Source organism: Myotis yumanensis, unplaced genomic scaffold (genome assembly GCF_028538775.1).
Source record: "Myotis yumanensis isolate MYYU_CA2020_CCGP unplaced genomic scaffold, mMyoYum1.0.hap1 SCAF_5, whole genome shotgun sequence".
Lineage (NCBI taxonomy): Eukaryota > Metazoa > Chordata > Mammalia > Chiroptera > Vespertilionidae > Myotis > Myotis yumanensis.
In genome coordinates this window covers 74,904,236-74,931,398 of record NW_027223756.1, presented here as the reverse complement: position 1 = coordinate 74,931,398, position 27,163 = coordinate 74,904,236, and the positions used below count along the sequence as shown (strand labels likewise).

At 49.3% G+C, this 27,163-nt stretch overlaps 1 protein-coding gene across 3 annotated transcripts; it reads left to right on the top strand.

The window, feature by feature from the left end:
* The first annotated feature begins 124 nt into the window (after window positions 1–124).
* Window positions 125–25,408, top strand: PNOC (prepronociceptin). 3 transcript variants are annotated; one of them, XM_070413846.1, is made up of 4 exons: window positions 125–185; window positions 11,435–11,584; window positions 21,541–21,928; window positions 24,975–25,408. In XM_070413846.1, exons 2-4 carry the CDS (start codon window positions 11,459–11,461, stop codon window positions 25,058–25,060), a joined length of 600 nt encoding a protein of 199 aa, XP_070269947.1. In that variant the 5' UTR covers window positions 125–185; window positions 11,435–11,458; the 3' UTR covers window positions 25,061–25,408. The 3 variants fall into 3 exon arrangements, with proteins under 3 accessions (XP_070269947.1, XP_070269946.1, XP_070269948.1); XM_070413845.1 differs by lacking the exon at window positions 125–185 and adding an exon at window positions 377–464; XM_070413847.1 differs by lacking the exon at window positions 125–185 and adding an exon at window positions 377–464 and having other exon boundaries at window positions 21,541–21,986; window positions 24,975–25,064.
* The last annotated feature ends 1,755 nt before the right edge of the window (window positions 25,409–27,163 follow it).

Here is a 27,163-nt window from a genome sequence, read left to right as displayed (position 1 = left end):
GCCCGCTTATTCTTTACTCCTCAGGCAAAAAGGTTGCTCAAGGAGACTGGAGGACGGGGGTCTGCCTCGTCACTGTCACCAGGAGCCTTTCTTTCTGACTCGCTCACCAGAAAAGACTGTCAGTCCTCACAGCGCCTCTGGAAGCCAGGGAGGCAGCTGTGGGATCCTGGCTGAGCCCGGTCCAGGTGAAGCGGGCTGGAGGATGAACGGGCTGATGGGGAGGTTGGGATGTCACAGGTCTGCGCACAGAACCCGCGGGGCGGGGACCAGCCAGGAGGGAGTGTAGGTTCTGCTGTTCACTTGCTTCAGGGGGTCAGCGTGTGTATGTGTCATCGAGGTGGGCAGGGAAGGGGAGGGCTGTGCATGGGGGGGTGGGGAGGAGAGGAGGATATATATGCTGGTGTGGTTGAGACGGCGGAACCGAGCCTCACATCCGAGGGAGCCGGGCGACTGACAGCTCTCAGGTAGGCAATGCATGCGCACCCCAGCCCGAGCCACAAGCCACGGCGCTGGGAGCCTTGGGGGAAAGCCGGGCAGCAGGGACTCTCCCTCAGCCCCCCTCCTTTGTCCAGGGTGGATGCTGCTGTCCCCCTGCGAGATGATTTCTTCATTCGCTTTATTTTCGGATGGAGGGTGGCGGGGAAGCCTTGAGGTTTTTATCCTAAACACAGATGCTGAAGAAAGAGCCGAACTTAGAGATGAGGAAAAGTTTTGATTTAGCAGACGTGGCCCCTACTTGGTCGTTCCTGTCTGTTGAGGAAAGGGGACTGTGGAAGTGAGGTTGCAGGAGGGGCAGGCTTGCGGCGGGTGGGAGGGCTGGCTTTCAGGGCAGCCCTGGGAAGCCCCCCCGAGTGATTTCTCTGTGCAGCTGACTTCCTTTCTTCCCTTCCCTCATAGTGTGTTCAGGCTGGTGGGTTTGGATTTGGGTTTTCAGCCCTGAGGGAACCCTTCTCCCATACGCACGGAATAGGAATTGTGAGTAATGACGTGGGAAGTCGGAGCTTTGTGCGGGACCCGTAGTACACGGCTGGTCGCGCTCGCTCTGTGTGAATTCCACGTCGATTTCTGCGGGGATGACCTTGGTCTCCCGGACCCTGAGTCCTTCTGGGGTCTCTTCTCTTTCTTTGCCTCTTTCTCCTCCTGCCCACCTCCCACCACAGGTCTCTGCTGGGTGGGTCCTGTGGGAGAGGATGTGCAGAAGTCACCCAAACTCTCTCGCTCACTCTCTGCCTCCTTTGCTTTCTCCTTCTCTCTTTGTGCGTGTCTCTCCCCTCCCTCCATCACCCATCCTCTCCTCCCCCCTCTCCTTCTGAACATGGGCAAGTTCTGGGGGGATTTCAAGTCAGGCAGGATGCTTCGGGAAATGGGCTATTTAAAGCAAGCTGCTGTGGACTTGCATACCCCGATCCTGGGCTTAAACATCTGTGTTTCGCTTCCTCGAGCAGCCCATAATTGCCCCAATTATAACCCATAACGTTGTTCGCGAGACTAACAAAAGACGAGCTGTGCGTGGCATTCTCCATCGAGCCGACACCAGAGTTCTCCGCATGGAGGGGGAAAGGAGGCGCCTGGCTCCTTATCAAAACCTCCCCACGAGCCCGCGGCTCTTTCCCCGCCTGGGGGCCGCTGCGCGCACACTCCTTCCCCGCGTGTGGAAAGGGTGGCCGGAGACATGCTGTGTGTGCGCTTCCACGGATGCTGCGATACCTTTCACAGAAAAGGGACCGGTGATCCTGTGTGCTTGCCGGGTCTTCTGCAGGGTAGGGTCCCCGGGAATGCCCGTCCCCAACCTCCACCTGAGTAAAAGCAGCTTCCAGTGTCCCGCGTGCTGCCCGTCGAGGGCGCTGGGGTGCAGCCTGGGGTCGTTTTGGGGGTGCAGCTCTGTGTGAGGGGCAGCAGCCCGGGCTTTATCAGCTGGAGGCTGAGGGTACTCCGGTCCCCAGGGAGGAGATTTTGCATTGTCAATGAAGGGAGTAATTGCAAGATGAGGCTCAAACCCGTGCTCGCTGGAGCCTGTAACAGGAGCTGTCACGAAGCTATTCTGTATTCAATCAATCAGATATTTATCTTCTCCACTCCACCAGGCAGGGGAGGTGCGCGGGGCCTCGGCCGGATTCAGCAGAGGTGATGATAACAGCCGTGTACATTTGTACAGTGATTTCCATCAACACGTTCACACCCATTATCCCCGGCCACAGCCCTGGGAGGTGCTGTCATTATCTCCGTGGTGCAGGGGAGAACTGAAGCTGAGAGGTTAAGCCATTTGTGCAGGACGCGGCAGACAGAGGGCTGAGCTCGGCCCTCCTAGGTCCAGCGCATCTCCCGCTTCGCTTCGGGCCACGGGTGCTTACAGACCAATGGCGACGGGGTGGGGCAACACCAACACAGGGAAACAGTTAGCAGACAATGCCAGGCCAGCTGTAATTAAGTCCTAAATAGCGAGGTCCAGACAGAAGTGTTGGAGGGATTCCCGGGAAGGAGTGTTTGCCCCAGCGACTGCAGGGATGCGAGCGAGGCAGCGAAGGATGTGAATGGGTCTGTCTAGGGATTTGGAGAGAAAGGCGGCAGCCAGGACAAAGGCACAAAGGAAGGGCAAAGGAACGACATTTATTGAAACCTACTATGCACCAGGCAGTGACCTAAACACACTTATTGTGCCCGGCCGGCGTGGCTCAGTGGTGGAGCGTCGACCTAGGAACGAGGAGGTCACTGTTCAATTCCCAGTCAGGGCACATGCCCGGGTTGCAGGCTCGATCCCCAGGGTGGACTGTGTAGGAGGCAGCCGATCAATGATTCTCTCTCATCATTGATGTTTCTCTCTCCCTTCCTTTCTGAAATTAATAGAAGTATATTTTATAAATAAATAAATAAACACGCGTATTTTGTGCTAAGACACACACACACACACACACACACACACCACAGGGATGTGAGCCTTAGGGTGAGAGCTCCACACTTCTATCAGTGCGGTTCAGTGAACGTCACTAAAGCCCAACAGCTCCCAAAGCCGGAGAAGGAACCTTTGAAACCGACCAGCTCTGGGCCTGGGCGGGGCTGCTCATCAGATATCCTAGGGAGGGGAGGGCCCCTCTCCTGAATCTTCATGACAACAGCCGCACTGGCTTGAATTACTGGGAACTAACTCATTCAGCAAACTGGGTTTCCTAAACACTTTTATTTAAATGCCTATAGGTGCCCCCACGATCTGACATGAAGGGTTCCTGCTAACCACAAGCTAGCTGTGAGACGGGGGGCACACCAACTTGGGGGCCAGGCCGATGTTCTGGGCATCTCCCTAGATAGGTCACGATCACAATCGGTCTTGGCTTTCCATGATCCTGGGCTTTTTCCAACACTGGCAGCGGCTGCAGCGGCCACAGCGTTGCAGAAACACAGTATCTCGCCCGCTCGGAGGGCCTGGCTTGGCAGGTGAAGGGGAGAGATGGCCTCCCAGGAGTCCCGGGTCTCGGTGACAATGTCACTGAGTCACCACCCAGCCAGGGCTCTGCCGCCCCACCAGAGCTCAGAGCCACCCTCCCCTCTTCGCATAGGGCCCTGTGCTCCCTCCCCCACCCCCACTCCGCACTCATCCAGCCAAGAAATGTGTGTGGTGTTCCCGGCGGGAGCCTCCCAGTGCCCGCAAAACAGACCCGCCAGCTTTCCCAGACCCCACAGCCAATGTCGCCAGATGTGAGCAGTGCCCGGCACTCTGCTGGGCTTCAGGACACAAAGGCTTTCTTTTTTTATGGTGTTATCTCTCATCATTTGCACTTATAATGCATATGAATAAATAAATTGGGAAAGCATGCTCAAAACCTGATTGCTGGTGGCATAAAGTTAAAGAAGCTTGAAGATTATTGATCTAGAGCCGTTGCTCTTTTGCTTACCTCTGTTTTCTAATCTACTTGAAAATAACATTGAGTGATTTCAGTATAAAAGTAAATATACTTTGCCCTCGCTGGTGTGGCTCGGTGGATAGAGCATTGGCCTTCGGACTGAAGGGTCCCAGGTTTGATTCCGGGCAAGGGCACATGCCCGGGTTGTGGGCTCGATCCCTGGTGGGGGACATGCAGGAGGCAGCCAATCAATGATTCTCTCTCATCATTGATGTTTCTATCTCTCTCTCTCTCTCCCTTCCTCTCTCTGAAATTAATAAAAATATACTTTTTTTAAAAAAAAGTAAATATACTTTTACATTTTTATTTTAATTATTTTGACAGTGTGTGTGGAACTGTGGGCCAAACTCAGGAAGATCAACGTTAAGAGTGATAGCTGCTCAGTGTTGTAGCAGCCCTGATGGAGGCGGTGCCTGTCCCTCCAGACCCTCCCTGAGCCCCAGGCTGGGCTGCCTGGAAGCTGCTTCCTCATGAAGCCCTTAATGTCTTCCCTCTATATCCTTCCTTCTTGCTCCCCCTCAGCGGGAGAGCACAAATATCTGCCCACTTAGAAATCAAAAACATTAACCATCTAATCCAACTGTCTCTTTTAGAGAAGGGGAAACTGAGGCCCAGGGAAAGGGTCTTGCTCAAGATCCCACTGTTATTGACAGAGTCAGAGCTTGAACCCAGGACTCTGGTTTCCACACACAGGGCTCCCGCCCGTTCCTGGCTCACCAGCACAGGGCGCACTTGGTCTGCGTAGGGTGGGGGACTTGCTTTGCCCTCCATCTCCTCTCTGCCCATCCCCTCTTCCCACGTGGGAATTTTAGAGCAGAAAAGGGACCATTTTGAACGTAAGAGTATTAGTCAGAGGAGGAAAAGAAACAAAAGGGCCTCCCTCGGCAATAGCTGGTGAACAAGCGGCGTGTGGGCGTCCCGTCTGCAATGGGTCATAGAAATGGGGCGTGTGGGAGACAAACCCTGTGCTGGTGGGCAGTGAACAATTCCTCTGTGAACTGGGCAGAAGCAACAACAAAGAGGGGGAGCCCAGAGTTCAGGGCAAAGGGAGGTGCTCAGCATGAATTCAGCTCCACGAAGGCAGAGAGATGGCCAAAGAGATCATGAGAGGTCTGGTGAGAGCATGCACTTGGGAGCCCGGTGGTCTTATTCCTCTTCCTCAAGCCTCAGTCTTCTCAATGGTACAAAGGGGACAATGGCCCTTACCCCATGGCACCGGTGCTTATAAGCTACTAGCACAGCGTCTGGCACCCAGTATTCTGAAGATAATTATAATGTGATTACTATCCTATAGTATAAATAGGTAATATGCAAATTGACCCTCATGCCCTCACTAGATGGCTGCCTACGACCAGGCCAGCAGGGGGGTTAGTGAGGGACAACCAAACAACTGAACAAACAGGCTGCATGGGGCAACCAGGCTGGCAGGGGGGGCAGTTAGGGGTGACCAAGACATCAGAGGGGGCAGTTGGGGGCGATTAGGCTGGCACACAGAGGCAGTAAGGGGTGACCAGGCAGGCAGGCAGGCAGGCAGGTGAGCAATTAGGAGCCAGCGGTCCAGGATTGTGAGAGGGATGTCTGACTGCCGGGATCGGACCTAAACTGGCAGTCAGACATCCCCCAAGGGGTCCTGGATTGGAGAAGGTGCAGGCTGGGCTGAGGGAACCCTCCACCACACACACACACACAAATTTTGTGCACTGGGCCTCTAGTTAAATATATAGAGACCACCCAATAAGATTCCACCAGAACTTGCTAACCTTTCCAAAGCAGAACCAGTATGTGGATGCTGTGACTTCCCAGAGCACACCATTTGGTGTCAAAACACATGAGTTTAAGTCCTGGATCTGCTATTATATAAGCTAGATGCTCTTAGGCAAGTTGCTTAACCTCTATCAACATATGTTCATCTCAAAAAGGGAGTTAATGTTCACCCTAGCTCATAGGGCTGCATATGAATATTAAAATCTTCTGTAACCTGCAGAAAAGCTACCTACCCTTGAGGCTGATGAGTAGGATGGGGATGTATATGCTTCCAGCAGGAAAACGGCCCCTCTTCTCTTTTCCTCTAAAAGCACCCAAATTACAGCCTTGCTTATAGGTCATAACACAAGACTTAATTCACTTTTATCTTCGGCTAAAGCTTCATACATAATTCTCCAAACAGATAAGCAACTAATTATATTGTCCTTGGAAGCAAGATTACATGCAAATAGATTAAGTCTAAAACACAGGGGTATTTTATCTTCATAAACAGTGAAGCACAATTAAATTCATGAGGTGTCATTACCGAGCTGAACGGTGATTAAACATTTCTTTATTCAATATGAGATGTCCAGATCTCTAGCTATAATAGTATCACCACGTGGAAGTGTAGGCTGGGCTTGGTTTAGCGAGTGAAATACTAGCCAAGTAAAATTCTAACATATTTAGGGAACATTTTTTACTGATGGTTACTATTGTCCAATAAAACAAGAACAAATATAAAAACCTGTCGTCACCCCTCTTTTGCAGAAGACCGAAGCTCTCAGTGGAGAAAAAACTTGCCCAAAGTCACAGTTACAAAGTGTAAAGATTAAACATAAATACCACTCATGAATTAACTAATTACACGCCTTCATTCAATTGTCATTAACTTATTTACAGAGCTACAAAAAAAAAAGCACAAGCCTTCTTAAGAATGAAAAGCTTCTATGACTTTTCAATAAAGTTCAAAATCTAACTTAACCTAGAACACACTTATACTAGGTGTTGTGAGAAGTACCAAAAAGTACAAAACATTGCCCTTTCTCTAAGGATAATTACATACCTTTTGAGTTTTCGCGTGTATCAATCTCATTTAAATATCACAAACCACCTGGGAGATAGGATTGTGGTCATTCTCATCTTAAGGATTTGTTTTTATTTTAGAAGAGAATGAACAGCACTGAGTATGGATGATTTTTTAATAATAGGTGGAGTCACTTGCCTGGGTTGTGGGCTTAGTCCCCCAGTGTGGGGCATGCAGGAGGCAGCTGATCAATGATTCTCTCTCATCAACTGATATTTCTATCTCTCTTTCTCTCCCTCTCCCTTCCTCTCTGAAATCAATAAAAAAAATATTTTTTAAGTGAGAGGTGGGACACAGAGGGGGATTAGGGAGGTTGGACGCGCAGGGAGGGCCAGGCTAAGGCCGAGTAGGTTTCATAAGGTGACTCAAGTGCCAAACAACAGAAGGCCCACCTTGTACATGCAGGAAAGCTACCAAGCGGAACACACGCTACATGTCCCAGGAGCTCACCTTCTTTCTGCCCCTCACCCTAAAACCCATTTACCCAGAATTTGAGATAACACATATCAGTCAAGCCATCAGACGTTTCCTGGATGGGCAAGTTGTCGCAGTTCGTGCTGTTTGTGAAAAACCTCAGCTGGGGAGCATTTTATTAACATCTGTCACAACTCATCAGCTCAGCCTATGTAGCCGTGTATTGCAATTTTGTGTTAAGAACGAAAGGAAGCAGTCAGTCCCTTTTCTCCCAGCCTCCCTTTCTTCGGTGGCATGCAGGTGCTGCCATCATGTGGCCGCAGAGAGCACAGCTATGCCATTCTGGACAGATTCCACAAAAATATCTCCAGATTAGAAAGACGGAAATTTAGTAGAATAAGAAACGTAAAGGCAATTCTCGAATTAAACAAAGACCTATGCACACAGTCCTTACTTTAATATATTGGCTTCGGCGGTGGCTATGTAGAACTCAAGAGACTATTGAGTTTTGAAAACTCTTCAAAAGAACCTGTAAGTGGTGATGGGCTTTCATAGCTTGTCTACCAACACCTACGTGACCCATACAAACTTCGCATATAGCACTATCCCAGCCCTGCCTCGTGGCCATGTGTAACCAGTCCACTAGCAAAACGTGCAAGGGCTTCCAGCTCAGGGTGGCATGCTGCACCGCCCTGGAGCGAAACTGGCTCCCACTCCTCAATCTGAACAAGTAGCTAATAGACACTGTCGGTGACACAGCTGCAGAAGTGGCCCCTGGGCCGTCAGCACCCTGGGCTCCCAATGAGGCAGACTTCTAGGCACCTCCAATTCTACCTTTGCTAAGGAGAAGGAAGAGGGCTCCTGAAACACTCTACTGTCATTTGTCAGACTTTTTTGAGCACCTCCTCAGTCCCTGACCCTGAGTGCTGGAAACAGAGAACCCTGGAATAGGACCCTTGCCCTTCAGGAAGTCACGGGTCAGGGGGAGAAATACACACAGATGCCCAAGCTCACAGGAGAATGTGGTAAGTGCCCTGTGAGAGATGAGGAGAGCGTTATCGAGGGAAGGCTGTGTGCTGAGCCCTTTGTCTTCTAGACTTTTATATAGCGTGTATGTGCCAGGTGCTATGTTAACTGCTTACAAACATTAACCCGTTAGTTGTCATGTGAGATAGATGTTATGTTGTTCCATTGTTACGGTCTGCAGTCATGAGCTGATGGGAACACACCTGTCACAACCGCTCTGCGATGTAGGACCCCTGAGGTTCCCTCGCTTCCCACTGTGATGTGCTGCATCTCGATGCCGCAGCAGTAGAGATGCACGTAGCTGAGACCAGGGGGTGGAGGTGGCTTCCCAGAGGGGATGACTCTAAAGCTGAGTATGAAGTATGAGTTGGAGACATGACTTCTGGGTAGAAGGAAGAGAAAGTGCCAAGACACAAAGCCATTAAGTACCCGATAGAGTCGGGAATTACAGGTGACTCACCAGACGATAGAGGAGACGCAGGGTGAGTAACAGGAGTGGTGCTAAGTCCCAGCGGGAGTTAGAGAATTATCTTAAGTGCAAAGTCGTTGGATTTGAAGATGGTTCGGTGGGAGGTCAGGTCATTAGGCAGACAAATTAGGAGGCTATCACAATAACCAAGGCAACGAATCCCAACTAAGGTACACACCCTCGGGATAGAGAAGGAAAACTACATTGGACATATATTCATTGGTACAGATGAGGGTGCTCCTTGTTCACTAATCCAGGGCATCCCCCCACCCTCTGCAGGGTAAAGCTCAACCCCTTTAGGCTAACAAAGAAGACCCTGCTCTATCAGACGGAGCTTGTCTCTCAGCAGGTGCTTCCCCAGGTGGGCAGGTGGCCCCATGCACAGCCTGCTCACCGTCCCCTCACAGGCTGTGTGCACGGCTCCTCCGTGCCTGTGAAAAGACTGTTTCCTGTGCCTCTCAGATGCCCTCTTCTTTGGCAAACCTACTCATCATTCAAAACCCCTCTCAGATGTCAACTCTTTGTCTTAGCCATTGATTGAGCATCTTTCAGTTGACATCCTCTTGGTATGAGATGCAGGGGTGATACACAAGAAGAGCTGGGGTGGTCCCCCAATGTGGCTTCAACTCCAGGATCCCCCCTCCTGTCGACTTGCTCCATTTCACATCCATACCCTACACTAGTGTGTGTATGAGTCACCTGAGAACACAGGTCCAGATTCAGTGGTTCTGGGGTGGGGCCTGAAATTTTGTGTTTCTAGCAAGATCCTAGGTGATGCTGGTCCTGCTGGTCTTCAGACTGACTGCATTTGTACATTTTCTCAGTGTCGTCTGATGAAAAAGCAATAAAGGCAATTATTTTTGTTTTTCTGTACTGAACTCTTTATTAAGGTAGACTTTATACACAGTGAAGTGCACAGAATTAAATTTAAATTCAATGAGTTTTGGCAAATGTATACACCCCTGTGGCCTACACCTCAATCAAGAACACTCGCAACATTTCCAGAAAGTCCGCTTGTTCCCCTTTCCATTGAATCCTCCAAGTGAAGATGGTTCTATAGGGACCCAGTGTGATTCAGTTCAAGGAAATAGCTTTCTGATTCAGGAGGCTTCATCACAGGATCAATCCAAAGAGGAAAAGGGAAAACGGAACATCTTTCAGGCAATCCTACATAAAGAATATAAACTTCTGATCTGATAATGATTGAAGCTGTTATCTTATAATAATTTATTTGTTAATTTTTAATTGATATGGTTTTTATTGAGTTTTAGAGAGAGAGAGAGGCAGGGAGAGGAATAGAGAGATAGAAACATCAATGAGAGAGAAACATCATCGATAGGCTGCCTCCTGCCTGCCCCCACTGGGGATAGAGCCCACAATCCAGGTTTGTGCCCTAAGGGAATCGAACCAGTGACCTCTTGGTTCCTTGGTCGACGCTCCACCACTGAGCCACACCAGACAGGCTATTTGTTCTTTTTAAATAAATAAATAAATAAATAAATAAATAAAGAATGCCACGTGCCTGGCCCTGTGCTTTGCATGGAATAGCAAGGTGAACGAACATGTTGGCCCTGTGCTCAGGGAGTTAGCTCACGGCTAGCAGGAGGAACCGACAGGGAACCTGCAGTCCCCTGAGAGAGCGAATTCTGGGATGTGGGGCGTTCCTGGCCGAGGCGAGGAAGGCTGGGGGGCATGAGATGAAGTACATGAGTCACTCGTGAATCTCATATTTTACACATGACACTCTTGCACAACACTTCACAAACGTCCCTGACAGTTTCTCATCTTACCTCCGCTTCGGCCCTGTGACAAGGCAGGTACGGCTACCATCATGCACCACTGAACGACAGGAATGCGGTGTGAGAAACGCATCACTCAGCGATTTCATGGTTGTGTGAACACCACACAGTGCACTTACACAAACCTAGGTGGTATATAGCCCACTACACACCCAGGCTCTACGGTACAGCCTATTGCTCCTAGACTATAAGCCTGTACAGTATATTCCTGTACAAAACATGAGATTAAATCAAACTTAAGAGAAAATGATGCAACCAGGAGATGCGGTGAAAACAAAATGTGTGAGGCTGCTCCTGGGGTAGCACGGCATACGGTTCTACAGCAAACTTTTTTTTATAAGTAGAAAGAGCACACTCCACAATAACGATGGAAAGTATTATACAGTAAATACATGAATCTGTAACATAGCCGTTTATTATCATTATCAGTATTATGTACCGTACATAATTGTACCTGCTGCTCTTTTATACGACTGGCAGCTCAGGTTTGTTTATGCCAGCAGGAGTAACATAGGGTGTACTGTGACATTACCATGGCTACCACGTCGCTAGGTGATAGGAATTTTTCAGCTCCATTATCATCCTATAGACCACCGTCATATATGCGGTCCGTTGTTGACCCGAACGTCATTATGTGGCACGTGACTATCTTCCCCTTGTAAAGCTATGAACACCGAGGCTGGGAGAGGTTGTCTCAAGGTCACGCACTCAGTTGCGAAGTGAGGCCTTCAGCTCCCTGAAAGTGCCCGTGCGTGTTGAGGCCAGCTGGGTGGCAGGACTCACAGGGGTCCTCTCCCGGGAACCCTGGCACTGGCCCCTGCATGAGCATCTGGCCTGGCCGACAGGAGCAGACCCCTGTGCCCGTGACGACCCCCCGCCTCCTGGGAGGTGGACCTCAGCCGGCACTGTCCCTTCTGAAGAGTGTCTTTCCTGCATCCCCTGTGGGAGGGTCTCCACCGGAGGCTGTTCTAATTGCCGCCCACCCTCCCCTGTGTTTCAGCATCTTGCCTCCCGCTCCTGCACCATGAAAACCCTGCTTTGTGACCTCCTGCTGCTCAGCCTCTTCTCCAGAGTGTCCAGCAGCTGTCAGCAGGACTGTCTGACCTGCAGAGAGAAGCTCCGCCCAGCTCTGGACAGCTTCGACCTCGAGGTAGGCTGTCTCCTCCTCCCCAGCTCCTCCAGAGCTGACCCTGAAGGAGAAACTGAGGCCTCGCCCCGGGGTCACGTGACTTGCCCGTGCTACATGGTTATAGGGCAGTGATGGCGAACCTATGACACGCGTGTCAGAGGTGACACGCGAACTCATTTTTTTGGTTGATTTTTCTCTGTTAAATGGCATTTAAATATATAAAATAAATATCAAAAATATAAGTCTTTGTTTTACTATGGTTGCAAATATGAAAAAATTTCTATATGTGACACGGCACCAGAGTTAAGTTAGGGTTTTTCAAAATGCTGACACGCCGAGCTCAAAAGGTTCGCCATCACTGTTGTAGGGGAACAGAAACAGATGTGAGCATCTTCCCAGGGCAAACCAAATGCATAAATCTGTAACATATTTATGTTCACTTCACCACATTCAAATAAAGGCCTGCCCACACTGCCATTTTGTTCCGTCATTAAAATAGTGCATGCTCATGTTAGAGAGATGGGCAAATTAGAGAAGTTTTAAAAAACAGAATTGAAATCACATTTAATCCCACCAGTCAGAGAAAGAATCCTAGTGTTTTCTCTTGCCATATTATGCCAGGATAATTTCCCCGAGTTACTAAACATTAAGTTATTTCTCTCTGTGAATACAGTAGAACTTGTTTAAGCATTCCCCCCACCCCTGCCCCGAGTTAAACATGCTTGCTGACCTCCATTGTTAATATAACAGATAATTCTACAAATAATCACCTAAAATGCTCTATTTTAAATTTTGCATTTGAAGTGCAAATCTGACATTAAATTTCTTTTTTATTAAATAAGCTGCTTTCTCCATTGCCTTTTTTATTGTTGTTGGTCCTCACCCGAGGATATTTTTCCCATTGATTTTTAGAGAGAGTGGAGGGTGGTTGGGGGGGGAGAGAGAGAGAAACATTGATGTGAGAGAGACACATTGATTGATTGCCCCTCGCACGAACCCCAACCAGTGCTGGGGAGGAACATGCAACCCAGGTATGTGGCCTTGACTAGGAATAGAACCCATAGCCCTTCAGTGTGATGGCCGACACTCTAACTACTGAGCCATATGGACCAAGGCTCCTCTGCTTTTGTTTTTATCTAAATCGTTATTTCTCTCCTATTAAATCCAATGTAATTCCATTATCTTTTTTTCTTTGTAGTTAAATAAACTCCTTTCAAAAGATGCCATGTTTCAAACTCCTCAACCTTTAAAACAACCAAAAGTAACTATGTCCCTTAAGGCGAGTGTGCAAACATAGAAACCACGTATTCAAGCTGGGCCAAGGCACCAGCGGTGAGCAGACACAGCCCAACAGGCCTAAATGCCAAGCTCTTCCCACCCTGTGGTTTTCAAGCCTGTTTTCTGAGCAGTAATAACTACTGCATCGCGAAAAGTATTCCCCGATAACCCTTTCAAAGTGTATCCGTCCCTCTCATTCATCCATCATGGCTTTTCTGACTAGAACAAGGGATCCAAAGGTGAGCAGATGGATGGGCCTTGCAATCAGTGGGAGAAGAATCCACAGTTCCTCCGAGAGAGAGTAATTACTGGTGCTGGGGAAACACAGAGCTGTGGACCCCAACCTAGTCTAGAGTGGCTTGTGGAGGAACTGAATCTCTAAGGAGACCTAATGATGGGTGGGAGAGAGCCCAGCCAGCATGGTTCAGTGGTTGAGCATCGACCTATGCACCAAAAGGTCACGGTTTGATTCCCAGTCAGGACACATGCCTTGGTTGTGGGCTCGATCCCCAGTGTAGGGCGTGCAGGAGGCATGATCAATGATTCTCTCTCATCATTGATGTTTCTCTCCCTCTCCCTTCCTCTCTGAAATCAATAAAAATATTTTTTTTAAAAGATGAGTGGGAGTGAAGAGGCAGGGAGTGGGCCCCAAATAGTAAAGGGAGGCATGGGGGCAAGTGGGGAGGGTGGAGGAGGGGGGCATTTGCAAATCCTATATGAGGGAGGGGCATGGCATTTAAGGAACTGAGAAAAGCTGAGTTTGTCTAGAGCACAGAAGGCCCTCATGACTTTTCTGTGCAGCCCACAGAGGTTTAAAAGTTCATCCAAAATCTCTTTCCCTTGGTCTTAGTAAACAGAGTAGACAACTAGTTTGCGTGTAAACCAGTGAAGGAGTTAATGAAGCAATAATCTCATAATTGCCACACTGCTAAGGTTCTCTGCTTGCAGCCTAGACCAGGCTGAATGTTATGCACAGTTCCTGAATCACTAGCTTTAAGTGCAACCCTTTATTTCCCACTCAAAAAAGCACTAGGACTCAAAAGATAGGTGTACAACCATGTCCACAGCAGCATTATTCACAATCTCCAAAAGGTGGAAACCACCCGAGTGTCCATCAACAATGAACAGATCAACAAAATGTGTATGCACAGACAATGGAATATTACTCGGCCTTAAAAAAGACATTCTGACACGTGTAACAACGTGGATGAAACTTGAAGACCTTATGCTAAGTTTCAGAGCATGCTAAGAAAAGAGCCAGACACAAAAGGACAGGTCCACCCAAGGCCATGGTGTCCAAGGGGGTGGGAAGGCACATCAGTGTTTCACAAGCAGGTGTGACATTTTTTATAAGGAGATTGTGTAATTTGTGAATGATTTTCACAGGACAAAAGGACAAATACTGAATGATTCTACTTATAGTTGTCAGTGGTCGAATTCCTGGAAACAAAAGGTAGAAAGGTGGTTGCTGGGGCCTGGAGGAATGGGGAGTAGGGGTTTGATGGGCATGGAGTTTCATGTTGGGAAGATAGAAAAGTTCTAGAGATGGATGGTGGTGACAATGGCACAACATTGAGAGTGTACTTAATACCACTGAGAGTACACTTAAAAATGGTTAAAATGGTAAAGTTGGTGTTATGTGTGTTTTATAATAAAAGAAAGTATTTGGAACTTAACTGTAAGGATAACCCTGAGTCTGCTCTAATGTATTTTTTAAATTTACCTTTGTTGTTGAAAGTACTACAGATGTCCTCTTTTTTCCCCATTGACCTCCTCCATCTTGCCCCCGCCCCTCCCAGGCCTTCACCACACTGTTATCTGTGTCCATGAGTTATGCATATCCTATATAATAAAACCCTAATATGCAAATTGACCGAACAGAGGAATGACTGGTCGCTATGACGTGTACTGACCACTAGGGGGGCAGACGCTCAATGCAGGAGCTGCCCCCTGGTGGTCAGTGCACTCCCACATGGGGAGCACTGCTCAGCCAGAAGCTGGGCTCACAGCTGGTAAGTGCAGCAGAAGTGGCGGGAGTGGGCCTAAGCCAGCAGTTGGACATCCCCCCCCCACCCCCCCGCCCCCAGAGGTCCTGGACTGCGAGAGGGCACAGGCCAAGCTGAGGGACCATCCCCACCCCACCCCCACCCCCAGTGCATGAATGTCATGCACCAGGCCTCTAGTATGCATATAAATTCCCCGGTTAATCTCCCCCCACCTACCCACCCCTGCCTTCCCTCTGAGATTCGTCGGTCTGTTCCACATTTCTATGTCTCTGGATCTATTCTGTTCATTGGTTTATTTTGTTCATCAGATCCCACATATGAGTGAGATCATGTGATACTTGACTTTCTCTGACTGGCTTATTTCACTTAGCATAATACTCTCCAGGTCCCTCCATGCTGTCTCAAAGGGTAAGAGATCCTTCTTTTTTACAGCTGCATAGTATTCCATCGTATAAATGTACCACAGCTTTTTTTATCTAATGTCTTTTTTACAAGGAAAATCATTCACAGATTACATGACCTCCTTGTAAAAAAATGTCACACCTGATTGTGAAACACTGGTGTGCCTTCCCACCCCCTTGGACACCATGACCTTGGGTTGACCTGTACGAGAAGACAGTGGCCAGCAAGTACACATTCTCTCCAGTCTCCTTACCACCTCAGGATCAGCCTTCATTCTCCCCACCTGCCTCCCATCTGTGCTCCTTCACTTCCACCTTCTGCCTTCCATGGTACCACTGATTTCCCTACTGAACGTTCCTTTTAACCTCTCCCACCTGCTCTTTCCTTTGCTGTCATTGTTCTAAAAGATTGCGACTTTGTCCCCCTCCCCGCTTTGCCGCTGTGTCACACTCAGCTGCTCTCGGGGTCAGCAGCAGCTCCTAAGCACCGAGCCCCAGGCCGATGGACAGGCTCCCCCCTTGATGAGCTTACCTGGCGCTCTTCCCTGCTTGGGACTCTTGTTTCTCCGCCTCCAGCTGGGCTCCTGTTCCTCTCCTCACTCCCTAAGCATAGTGACTGCGAGATTCCCTGCTTCTCGCCTCCATGTACTCGCTCCCTCTGAGATGCCATCCCCCCACCCCAATCCAGGCCTCCAGCTCTCCCCAGGCCCCAGGGAACTCCCAAAGGTACACCCCACACCTGGTCTCTGCTGGGCTCCAATCATATTCCACACTTCCCGGAAATCCCGCCTCCTTTCGAGGCTATCCCAGAACTCCAAGAACTTGCCCTCCCAACTTGCACGTGCCTCTCCCTCCTCTTGTACTTCCAAACCCTGGTTAAGTTTCATCTCTCCTGAGAACGCTTTGCTGCTTCTCCACCTGCTCTCAGTAGAGCCAGCCCCTCCCTCCTCGGTGCTCTGACAGCTCCTTGTGTCTGTCTCTCACCATCAGGTGTGAGGTCCTAAAGCAGTGGTTCTCAACCTTGGCTGCACATTAGAATCACCTGGGAATCTTTTCAAAATCCTGATTTCTGGGCCTCCTCCTCTGGAAATTCTGTTTCTTTGTTATGGGGTGGGGCCACAGCATTAGTAACAAAGAAACAGAATTTCCTAAGGATGAGGCCCAGAAATCAGGATTTTAAAAAGATTCCCAGGTGATTCTAATGTGCAGCCAAGGTTGAGAACCACTGTCCTAAAGCAAACAGCCCCCGGATGTCCCTTGGTCAGAAGTGGTTTGATTCTTCAATGGCGAGAATCTGACACCCTGAAGGGGCTGCTGCTTTTCCTTCTAATGGGCCCCGGTGCCTGTTCCCTAGTCCGTGATCCCACATCCAAACGCCCTGTGCTCAGTTTCCCCACAAGCCCAGCTTTGCAGACCCATTTGGCATCAATCTGAGACTCTCCAGATGCTCACCCGCACTCGGGCTTAATATAGCCATGCCCTCCGCGTGGGCTGGGACAACGCGTCCAGCTCCCTTAATAGGCTATTAACACATCTCTGGAAAGAGGCTGGTGGCTCCCTCAGACCAGACGGTTCGGCATTAAGCGCCGATGCCCATCTGGTGCTACAAATGCTGTTGTGAATTTGGATTCCTCACATTTGCCCAAAACCTTCTCCGAAATCACGAGTTCAGATGACTTCGCGAGCACCTAATTCGTCTAACAGTATGACGCGTCTTCGCACGGGGCTATGCATCTGGTTCGATCACAGAATTTCATTTTCTCTGATTGACACACAATCTCGTTACCATCTGGGCCTAGAGACCCCAGGGACTTGCAGAAGAGCTCATAGCCTTTAGATTTAACAACGTCCACCTGTTCCTGTAACCTGAAGGTATGGAACAGTTCAACAGGCACTTGGGGCTACTGTTCTAGGAGGATTGGACCAGGTGTCCAAAATTCTACACTCCTCTTGGCTTTCCACGTGCTGCCCCCCACGTTTTCCTGCTTTCCTCTTGACTCTGCAGAGTCTGGTTTCTCAGACTCGCCACTGAGGACAGTTTAGGCTGGGTGATTATTTGTTGGGGGGGAGGAGCTGCCCTGTGCATTGTAGGGAGTTTAGCAGCACCCCTGGACTCTACCCGCAGATAGCAATAGTGTCCCCCCTATCCATCCACCGTGTGACACCCCAAAATATCTCCAGACATTGCCAAATGTTCCTGGGGCGGGGGAAGGGAGGCAAAATCTCCTCCAGTGGAGACCCACTGCTGTAGAGTAATAACCCAAGAGCATTATGGTCTGAAAGGACGTGTTACAAATTAGATTCTACCCGGTTTTCTTCCAAGATGTCCTGAGGTGGGAGTCCAGACATTTGTGATCTTGTTCTGGTGATACTGTTTTCTCACGGTGTCCTTTTTGGACATGTTACTGAATCTTACTGTAACATGTGAACATGGACTACATCGGGGGTTTCCAAACCTGGGCAAATGTCAGAATTACCTGAGCTTCGTAAAAATAAACTCAAGCCCTGGTTCTATTCTTCGGGGATTTAACTGGCTCTTGAAATTCCGTGTGCTTTTTTAAGTTCTGTCGATGATTTAGATGTACACCCAGGGCTGGGATCCATTGGACCAGGGACAGCCGGAGGTTCCTCCTGAGACAGCATTCTAAGCAATGCTGTGCTGAGTTTGGGGCCGCTTCCCTGTGTGTCCACTAGGTGACTTCGGCTGCACACTCCTTCCTTTCTCCTGTTGATTCTCTCCACTTTTCATGCTCACGCGGGACTCCACTTTGTATCCCAGGTGTTAGATACCCAAATGCATACAGACTCTCCCTACAGCACAGCTGACAGCCCGGTGAAGAAGTCCCTAGTCTGGAGTCGATGGATGACGGTCCATGGATCGGCTTTAGAAGATCTATGAACCTTCTATAACTGCATGCAAATTTGACATGAGTGTGCACTTTTTAATATGTTTTTATTGATTTCAGAGAGAAATGGAGAGGGAGAGATAGAAACATTAATGATGAGAGAGAATCATTAATTGGCTGCTTCCTGCACACACACACACACACACACACACCCCTCCCCACTGGGGATCGAGCCTGCAACCCGGGCATGTGCCCTGACCGGGAATCAAACCGTGACCTCCTGGTTCATAAGTCGACACTCAACCACTAAGCCATGCCGGCCGGGCATGAGTGTGCATTTTATATGATGAAAGGGTGGGTCCATGGCTTTCATCAGAATCTCAAAAGCATCCATGACCCAAAAAAGGTTAGGAACCTGATCTAATGGGACAGACAAGTAATCAGGGAAACAAAGAGTTGTGACAGCGACAAATACTGTGTCAGAAGCGTGCAGGAAATGCGGGGGGCATTTGAGTTCTGGCTTCGATCAGCTGCAACTCCTGGCCTTCCAGTGACTCTTGTCTTTTCTTAAAAAAAAAAAAAAATAGGTTTTTGTTTGTGTTTTGTTTTTTTTTCACGTTTAGTTAAACATGAAGTGGCTTCTTGATTCATTCAGCTCAGGGCAACAAACCTCTAGTGCAGCAGTTCTCAACCTGTGGGTCACGACCCCTTTGGGGGTCAAACGACCCTTTCACAGGGGTCGCCTAAATACATCCTGCATATCAGATATTTACATTACAATTCATAACAGTAGCAAAATTAGAGTTATGAAGTAGCAACGAAAATAATTTTATGGTTGGGGGTCACCACAACATGAGGAACTGTATTAAAGGGTTGAGGCATTAAGAAGGTTGAGAACCACTGCTAATGAAGCCCTGCTATTTGCTGGGGGGGGAGGGGGGTGGGGAGAGAAGATTCCTGTAAAGGACGTAAACATGAGTGAGAGATGGTCCCTAACCTGCCATATTCTGCCTTGTAAGGTGTTACAATAATATTAAACATTCAAATTTCCACAAGAGCCATACAAAGTTCTGTGGGAGCACAGAGGTAGGAGATGACCATTCTGGCCAGGGAGCCAGAAGAAGGTGTCATAGAGGACACGCGCCTGGCTGACCCCAAAGAGGGGTGGAAGGAGATCATCCCATCAAAGGGAACAGATTGAGAACAGGTTGGTGGAGGCTTGAGTATGTTCGAGGCACTGGGGAAAGCCCCCTATGCCTGAATGGGGCAGAAGAGGCGAGGAGGAATCAAAACTAAGGCTGGGAGATGGGCTAGGACTAGATGGTGAAGGAGCTTGAATGCTCAGCTCGGGAGTTTGAAGTTATGTTTATGGACAAAGACAAAATATTGGACAGTTATGGGCAAGTAATGATGTGATTTGATCTATTCTTCAGGAAGACTATTCTGCCAAGGATAGAAAATGGATCAGAGCCTGAAAGATCCTAGATGGAGAGCTCAATGAGGAAGCCACTGCACCCTAAGAGGTCCTTAGGAAGAAGGCACGGGAAGGAGGGCAAACTTATATACTGGTTGGAGGGGCAATGAAGTTTGTGAGAAGGGAGACACTGAAGATATGCCCTGAGTCAACTAGGGCAGTGGTCGGCAAACTGCGGCTCAGCAAACTGCAGCTCGAGAGCCACATGCGGCTCTTTGGCCCCTTGAGTGTGGCTCTTCCACAAAATACCGACTTCAGCACACGGGCCACGAAGTTTCAATTGCACTGTACGTGTGCACCCGCACATGGTATTTTGGGGTATTTTGTGGAAGAGCCACACTCAAGGGGCCAAAGAGCCGCATGTGGCTCAAGAGCCTCAGTTTGCCAACCACAGAACTAGGGAATAAGGTGCCATTCAGAGAAACACCAACAGACTGATAGACGAGCAGTGACCAAAGGAGGTGAGGGTCAGAAGCGGCAAAACCTTGCAGGAGAAGTAGGATTGAAGAGGCTTTTAGGATTTAGCCTGAGGGGTGTGGCATCTAAGCTGCCTGCACATCTCATTCCTTGGTTAGACATCGGCTTGTAAATCTCACCCACAGAGGCATCTGTGACCCTCTGAACAGCTGAGTGAGTGTTTTTGCTCCCCAGGTCAGGACTATAGGACACACACAGGCCTGCCGGATTGTATCTGAGGGTCCCTCTTCCCCATCAGTATTCTGATGTCCCGCCCCTGCCCAGAGCAGTAGCTCTTCGTGCCCTGCAAGCCAGGCAAGAGCTCCAAGGTTTGATGAAAGACTGCAGCTTCCTGCTGACCATGATGGCAAGGTCAGGGTCAAGTGGGATTTTCATCTGGCTAAGGCCAGAAACACAGAGAGGACAATTTGGGAGGATGTCAAAACAGCAAATTAGAAGAAAAGTTGGAGACAGAGGCTTCTAAGAGATCCAGTCAGAGACAGAAGTGTGGGGGACTAGGGCAAAGGCCAGGACCAGTCAGGAAAACATCACGGTTAGGCTGCTGCTTCCAGTGAGAAGTGGGAGATGCCTGGAGAGGCAGAGCCACAGCCGAAGTTTCCAGGAGCCTGGCGGGTCTACTGGGCTGTATCTGATGATTCCCCCTTCCCTATCAGTGGTCGGCAAACTGTGGCTCGGCAAACCCCGGCTCGCGAGCCACATGCGGCTCTTTGGCCCCTTGAGAGTGGCTCTTCCACAAAATACCGACTTCAATCACACTGTACGTGCGCGCCCGCACGTGGTATTATGTGGAAGAGCCACAATCAAGGGGCCAAAGAGCCGCATGTGGCTCGCGAGCCGCGGTTTGCCGACCACGGCCCTACCTGGAACTGGATTGCCCAACCTGCCTACATCCCGAAGAGCCTTGACCTTCAATTTCTATAAATGAAGCACAGATAGTGATGAATAGTGTGTGGGGGCTGGGGGAGGGGGGCGCGTGAAAAATTAATACCAGGATTGATCATTTCCCTGGTGACCTTAAAATAACCATGCAGATTTAACTACATGCTTTGGCATCCTCAATTTCTTAAGCCAGTCTGACCTCCAAGTCTGATAAAAGAACAAATGAGAAGTCTTCTTTATGGGTGGCCCTCATGAGCTGTGTTTGACTCCAAACACCCAACTAAGTCTATAACAGGGTGCAGTTGAGTGCATGTGCTCTGTGTTAACTTGCTGCGTCACCTGGGATAAGTTAACGTCACATCTCTGAGCCCCAAGTTTCTCCATCTGCGAAATGATGGAGGTGGGCCAGGGAGTTTTCTGTCTCTTTCCAACTTTGAAATTTGAAGAACCTAAATAATCACATGTAGAACAGCTGCACAGTACTTAAGAAAGAAATGCTTTAGAAGTACTAGCATTGGTACAGGTATAGACGATGGAGGGACTTTATCCCCTCATTGCCTTGGATTAATAGCTGTCCCTCTGTCCTTCTCCCTTCCTCCCACCTCTGTCTTTGCAGGTGTGCATCCTCGAGTGTGAAGGGAAGGTCTTGCCCAGCCCTCTCTGGACCCCATGCACCAAGATCATTGCCAGGGGCCCCTGGCAGCTCAGCCCTGCTGACCCAGAGCACCTGGCAGCTGCTCTTTACCAGCCAGGAGCCTCCGAGATACATCTGAAGCGAATGCCCCGCATCAGGAGCCTTGTCGAAACACAGAAAGAGACAGAGCCTGGCATGGATGAGGCTGGAGAGGAGCAGAAGCAGCTGCAGAAGAGGTTTGGGGGCTTCACCGGGGCCCGGAAGTCGGCCCGGAAGTTGGCCAACCAGAAGCGGTTCAGTGAGTTCATGAGGCAGTACCTGGTCCTGAGCCTGCAGTCCAGCCAGCGCCGGCGCACCCTGAACCGGAATGGTAATGTGTAGCCGGAAGGGGAGCCCCTCCCAGCTGCACCGTCCACTTCAACCCATGAGTGAGTTGGGCAGGAATGAGCTGGGGGCAAGAAGAAACCTCATATACCCGTCTTAGCGCATTAGCCCCCAAGCACACACCCCCACACCCCAAGGTGTTCACCCCCCTGCTTCCTGCCCACCCTTTTTTTCAGGAGCAAAGATTTTTTTTTTTTAGGATTGCTTCTTAAGGCTAACCACTGCCATTGAGAGACTAGTTACCATGGGGATAATAGTAGTAGGTTAAGATAACTAATTCCTCTATAACTCTCCAGGAGCTTAGTTACTATGGGGACAGATAAGGGGACCAATTCTCCTATTTGGTTGCCATGGCAACCATTCAGCTCACCTTTTCTCAGAGACTTTATCTCTAAGAACCAGTAGCTAGACCTACCCTTAGCCATTAGCAAAGAGTCTTATTTCTGTGGCTGTGATATTGCTAGTTCACCTTCAAAAACAGCTTAGCTATCCCCCATGTCTCCCTCTATATCTCTAGACGACTGGATTCCATGGAAACCATGAAACTTTCCCAGTCTCCCAGTGTAGGATTTGTTGTTAGGGCCAGGAGCTACACTTTCTGCTCTTCTTTCTTCCACTTGCCGTGTGTCCATCCTACCACCTGATGGACTGGCCAGATGGACTGACTCCTTGTGGTTGATGGCATCGTCACTGAGCTTTGAGAAGCTGGCCAAACTGACCCAGTCACTTTTAGAGTCGGGACTAAGGGATCATCTTTCCTCACTTTTTGCTTCTTCCCAGGGCCATTTTTGGTTTGTTTTGGTTTATGTGCTTGCCCTTATTCCTTCCTCCCTTCTGGTCTGTTCTTACCCCCCTGACCATGCTTCTACATGTACCTATAATACATATCAGATAATAAACATTACATGTACCTATAATACATATCAGATAATAAACATCAAGGACCCTGATCTCTTGCCTCATTACCAATTCAACTTTCCTCATCCCTTCTACTATCTATAATGTTGAATGGCACAGAGAGCTAGCACAATGGAATTTTCTGAAAATCTAAGAAAACCCATCAAGCCTATGTGCCTTAATTCACATATGGGCATAATATTATCTGCAGAGGCCAGCTGGCGTGGCTCAGTGGTTGAGCATTGACCTATGAACCAGGATGTCACAGTTTGATTCCTGGTCAGGCCATATGCCCTGGTTGTGGCTCAATCCCCAGTGCGGGGCGTGCAGGAGGCAGCCAATTAGTGATTCTTTCTCATCACTGATGCTTCTATCTCTCTCTCGCTCTCCTTTCCTCTCTAAAATCAATAAAAACATATATTTATTTTTAAAAAGATGATCTGCAGAGCCTCACACCTCTTCTTAAATAGTCTAGAAACTTGCCCTAACAGAAAGAACTAATCAGTTGGTCAAAAACATTCCCCAAACATTACCCTAGTGGGGCTTTTCCCTCCGAGGCAAAAAAAAAAAAAAAAAAAGCCTGCATGTGCTGTTTTAGTTTGTGTCCCATACTGCAAAGGCAGCCAGATTGTTCATCATCCTTCTTCAAAGCATATTAATACATGTTCATCTCTGGCACTCACACCTCAGCAGGGAGGCAGCCCACATGGCTCTTTGTAGGTAGGCCAGCTTGTCTACAAGAGGTCCCTAGCCAAACATGGGCATGTGCATTCGGTTGTGAGAGGCCACTGTGTTTATTTTAGCAGAATGACTAATCTGCGAAGGCCCTGAATGAACCTGCACTGTTTTTGAAGCCATACTCTCGGGTCCTTAACAAGCATTCTATTTCTTCCTAAGCCATATCTGCACAGTGCTTAACAATACATCTTTCAGAAGTAGCGCGGGTTGAATTCTCTCAAATCTTAGACATTCTTCTATAAAGTGGCTCTTGGGGAACTGAAGCTCATGTCTGATTCTGAAGTACAATCATTTTCTTTACCGAAAGACAGTTTAAAATCAGCCACATTTGCAGGAATCAATGTATTTTTTTAAAAAAAACCACACACACTATTTGAGCTCCTATTCAGGCAATTGGTTTTTCTCATTTTCTATTAAGCTTCCAACTGAGCGGCACTGAGACAAAACTGGTGACTAGCTTCTGTCTGCTGCTCTGCTCACGATGGAAACTTCCTGATGGAAACGCTAGAAACATCCACCAGCTCATTTGGGCTTTGTCGATTGCTCGCTCTCTCCTTCCAGAGCCACCTCTCTATTTCTTTTCCACACATTCATGGTTGCTGAGTTCCAAGATGGATGTGTGTTTATGAGCTTGCCTTTATTCTCTTACACCCCAACCAGCCCTTCCCTCACTCAACATTTCTCCAGCTTGGGTCATTCCAGTTGCCAGTGCTAAGCTATGCTTCTGTGACATCCAGTGCCAATCTGTTCTGATAAGGTTGGAGGAAGCGGGGCTGTCTCACACTGGAATGGGCTAAGGAACCCTGATCAGAAAGTGTAGCGATGTGTTAGGAAGGAGGGACGTTGCATGCAGGACCTAGGCAGAATGACGAGGAGGCCATACCTGGTCTGGGGATCTTCCGTCCCTTCCCTGACCCTATACCGTCGGAGCCTTGACCCTCATAGGCAGTGGAAAGTGAGCACATTCATGCGTGATGAGGAATTAGTGAAATCAGGCTGAAAGAGCACTTGCAATGTAAGACAACCACACGTGAGGGTGTAATTCAAGAAATAAATGACTCCACATGGACTCCACATACCAGGGATAAGAGAACGGTCTCCAGGCCGGGCACCTACCCTGTGCCTTTCAAATAGCAGCCCACAGGCCTCCCCTTTATGCTTCTAGTCATGCCAATAGACTATAGTGTGATGGTCTGCTATATAATAGGTCTGTACATATCATATATATTAGAGCCAGGGAGGGAAAGCAGGTGTAAGGGAGTTGCTGTTCCAGGGACTGTTTGGTTGGTTGGTAGCTTTTCTCTGTTCCTTTCCATCGCTCAGTCACTAGGGTGTATAGGATTGAAGGGTCAGTAGAACTGTCTGGTTTGTCATTATAATCATTTCTGTCTCCCCAGGTGTCCGGGTGATCCCCAAAACAGCATGTCGCCAGGCCCAGACCTGCCGGCTGGGCATCCGGATTCCTCCCTTCCCGAGGCACTGAGCCGGCTTTGCCTCCAGGTCTCCACGCGCCCCCCTGCCCGCCCCCCCCCCCAGGGGCGCAGCGCCTCCCTGCCTGGCTGTCTTCCCTCCCCTCTCCTCAGCCCCACCCACAGCATGTTTCATGACAACCCAGTCGCTACATCAGAGTGTATTTTTGTAATTCCTCCAGCTGACATGTAAATGGTCCCGTCTTTCCTTCTCGCCCACCTCCTCCCTCTTCTAGGGGTGGGTTGATGGAACAGGACATCAAGCCTGGGGTTTTGACTTGTCACTGCCATCACTTGTTTGTAAAAGAGCTGTTCTTTTTGACGGATTGTTTTAAACAGATTATTTCTCCATTAAACTTCTACTGAGCAAATGATGGATAGATTGGTTGGCTGTTTTTAAGTGATGTCGCCGAGAAGCGCAGACTCCAAGCGCACCATCAGAGCTGCCTCTCTCTGGAGGCAGAGGCAACAAGTATGTGGCTCTGCTTTATGTAAAGTATGACAGGCAAGAGACGTGAGCACAGACACGCGACTGTGCTGTGTCCCACATGCAGCTGGGCGGATGGACGGGCGGGACAGAGGGGCCGAGGTTCTCAGAAACTCCCTGCGCACGGCAACGTCACCGACGGGCAAGTTGTTGGGTCCCACCCCACCCTCCACTCACACCCGTTTCTGACTCAATGCAAGCACTTGCAATGTAAGAGAACCATAAGTGAAGATGTAATTTAGCCTCAAGAAATAAATTACCACACATGGACTCCACATAGCAGGGATAAGTAGAAATTTGCATTAAAACTTTTTTACTTTTAAATTTAGGAAGAGAGAGAGAGAGAGAAACATTAATTTGTCCTTCCACTTACTCATGCACTCATTGGTTGATTCTCGTATGTGCCCTGACTGGGGAGTGAACCCAGCACCGTGGCCTATCGGGACGATGCTCTGGTGGTCCGTGAGGTCCGAAAGGTTGGCAACCGCTGCTCTAACCAACTGTTAGGGCAGAAATCGGCCTTTTTCACAAGCTGCAAGAGATGCAGATCCTGCTGGTTTGGGACGACTGGACTGGGATGTGAGGCGAGGGGCAGAGCCCGGACAAACCTGCTGTTTGCCCTTTTTTCTCCAATTTAACCCGAAACACGTTAAGGTGTGTGACTATCAGAGTCCAGCCAAGGAACATCGGGTGCACCCAGGCAGAGTGACTGAGGAGTCCAACATCTACAGCGTAAGGGAGGGTAGGGCGCTCTGTTGAGGAGGTGGAGGGCCTGGGTGAGGGGGAGTCGCCGAACCCACTGAGCTCAGCGCAGGCAGGGCCCAGAGAGGCAACTCCTCTCTCCTTCAGCCCCTCCAACTCCAGCCTGGGGCCTCCTGTGGGTCAGACAACCAGACGCCAGACAGTTAGGGGTCCGCAGACGCAGCCATCCAGTAAGCCTGCGAGGGCCCGGGGCTGCAAATGAAGGATGTCCAACTCAAAGGCAGTGAACAGATGCGGGGGCTGGGGCCAACAGCACGGAAGCAGCAGATTCTATCCGGGGCTTTCTTAGAGAGATGGGGTGGACAGGGACAAAGGGAAGGAGGAGAAAGAAGTCCTCCGTTCTACCTCAAGGCATGAAGAAAGGCCAAAGGACAACCTTCCGCACTGGCTTCAGGGGCTTCTGGGCTTGACCAACCGTGATCAAGCTCCCGGGCCCTCTCACAGCGCCATCACCCTCGCCGTCAGGCCCTGCTCGGGGGTCCTCGGAACCCACTCCTCATGGTCCCACGTTGCAAGGGTGGGATGTTGCTTTCTGCTCCCAACACCCTCCAGCTCTAACTGGCCATTTGGGCCATCACAGTACATGGGACCGATGAATTCAGGGAGTGGCCCAGGTTGCTCCCTAGGTCAGAACTCCTCCCGTAAGTAGTGTGTAACTTATTTTCTCCTAAGTCACTTGCCAACTCCCCAACAGACTCGGGAACATGGCCAAGAACATGCTTCCCACGGTCAATATAAGCAACCTAGAAAATACTTATACTGCCTGGATTGCAATCCTAGTGCCATGGTTTCCCAGTGTGTGACCTTGGGAGGGTTATTTAACCTCACTCTCTTATCTGTAAAATGGGGATAATAATAGTAACTCCTT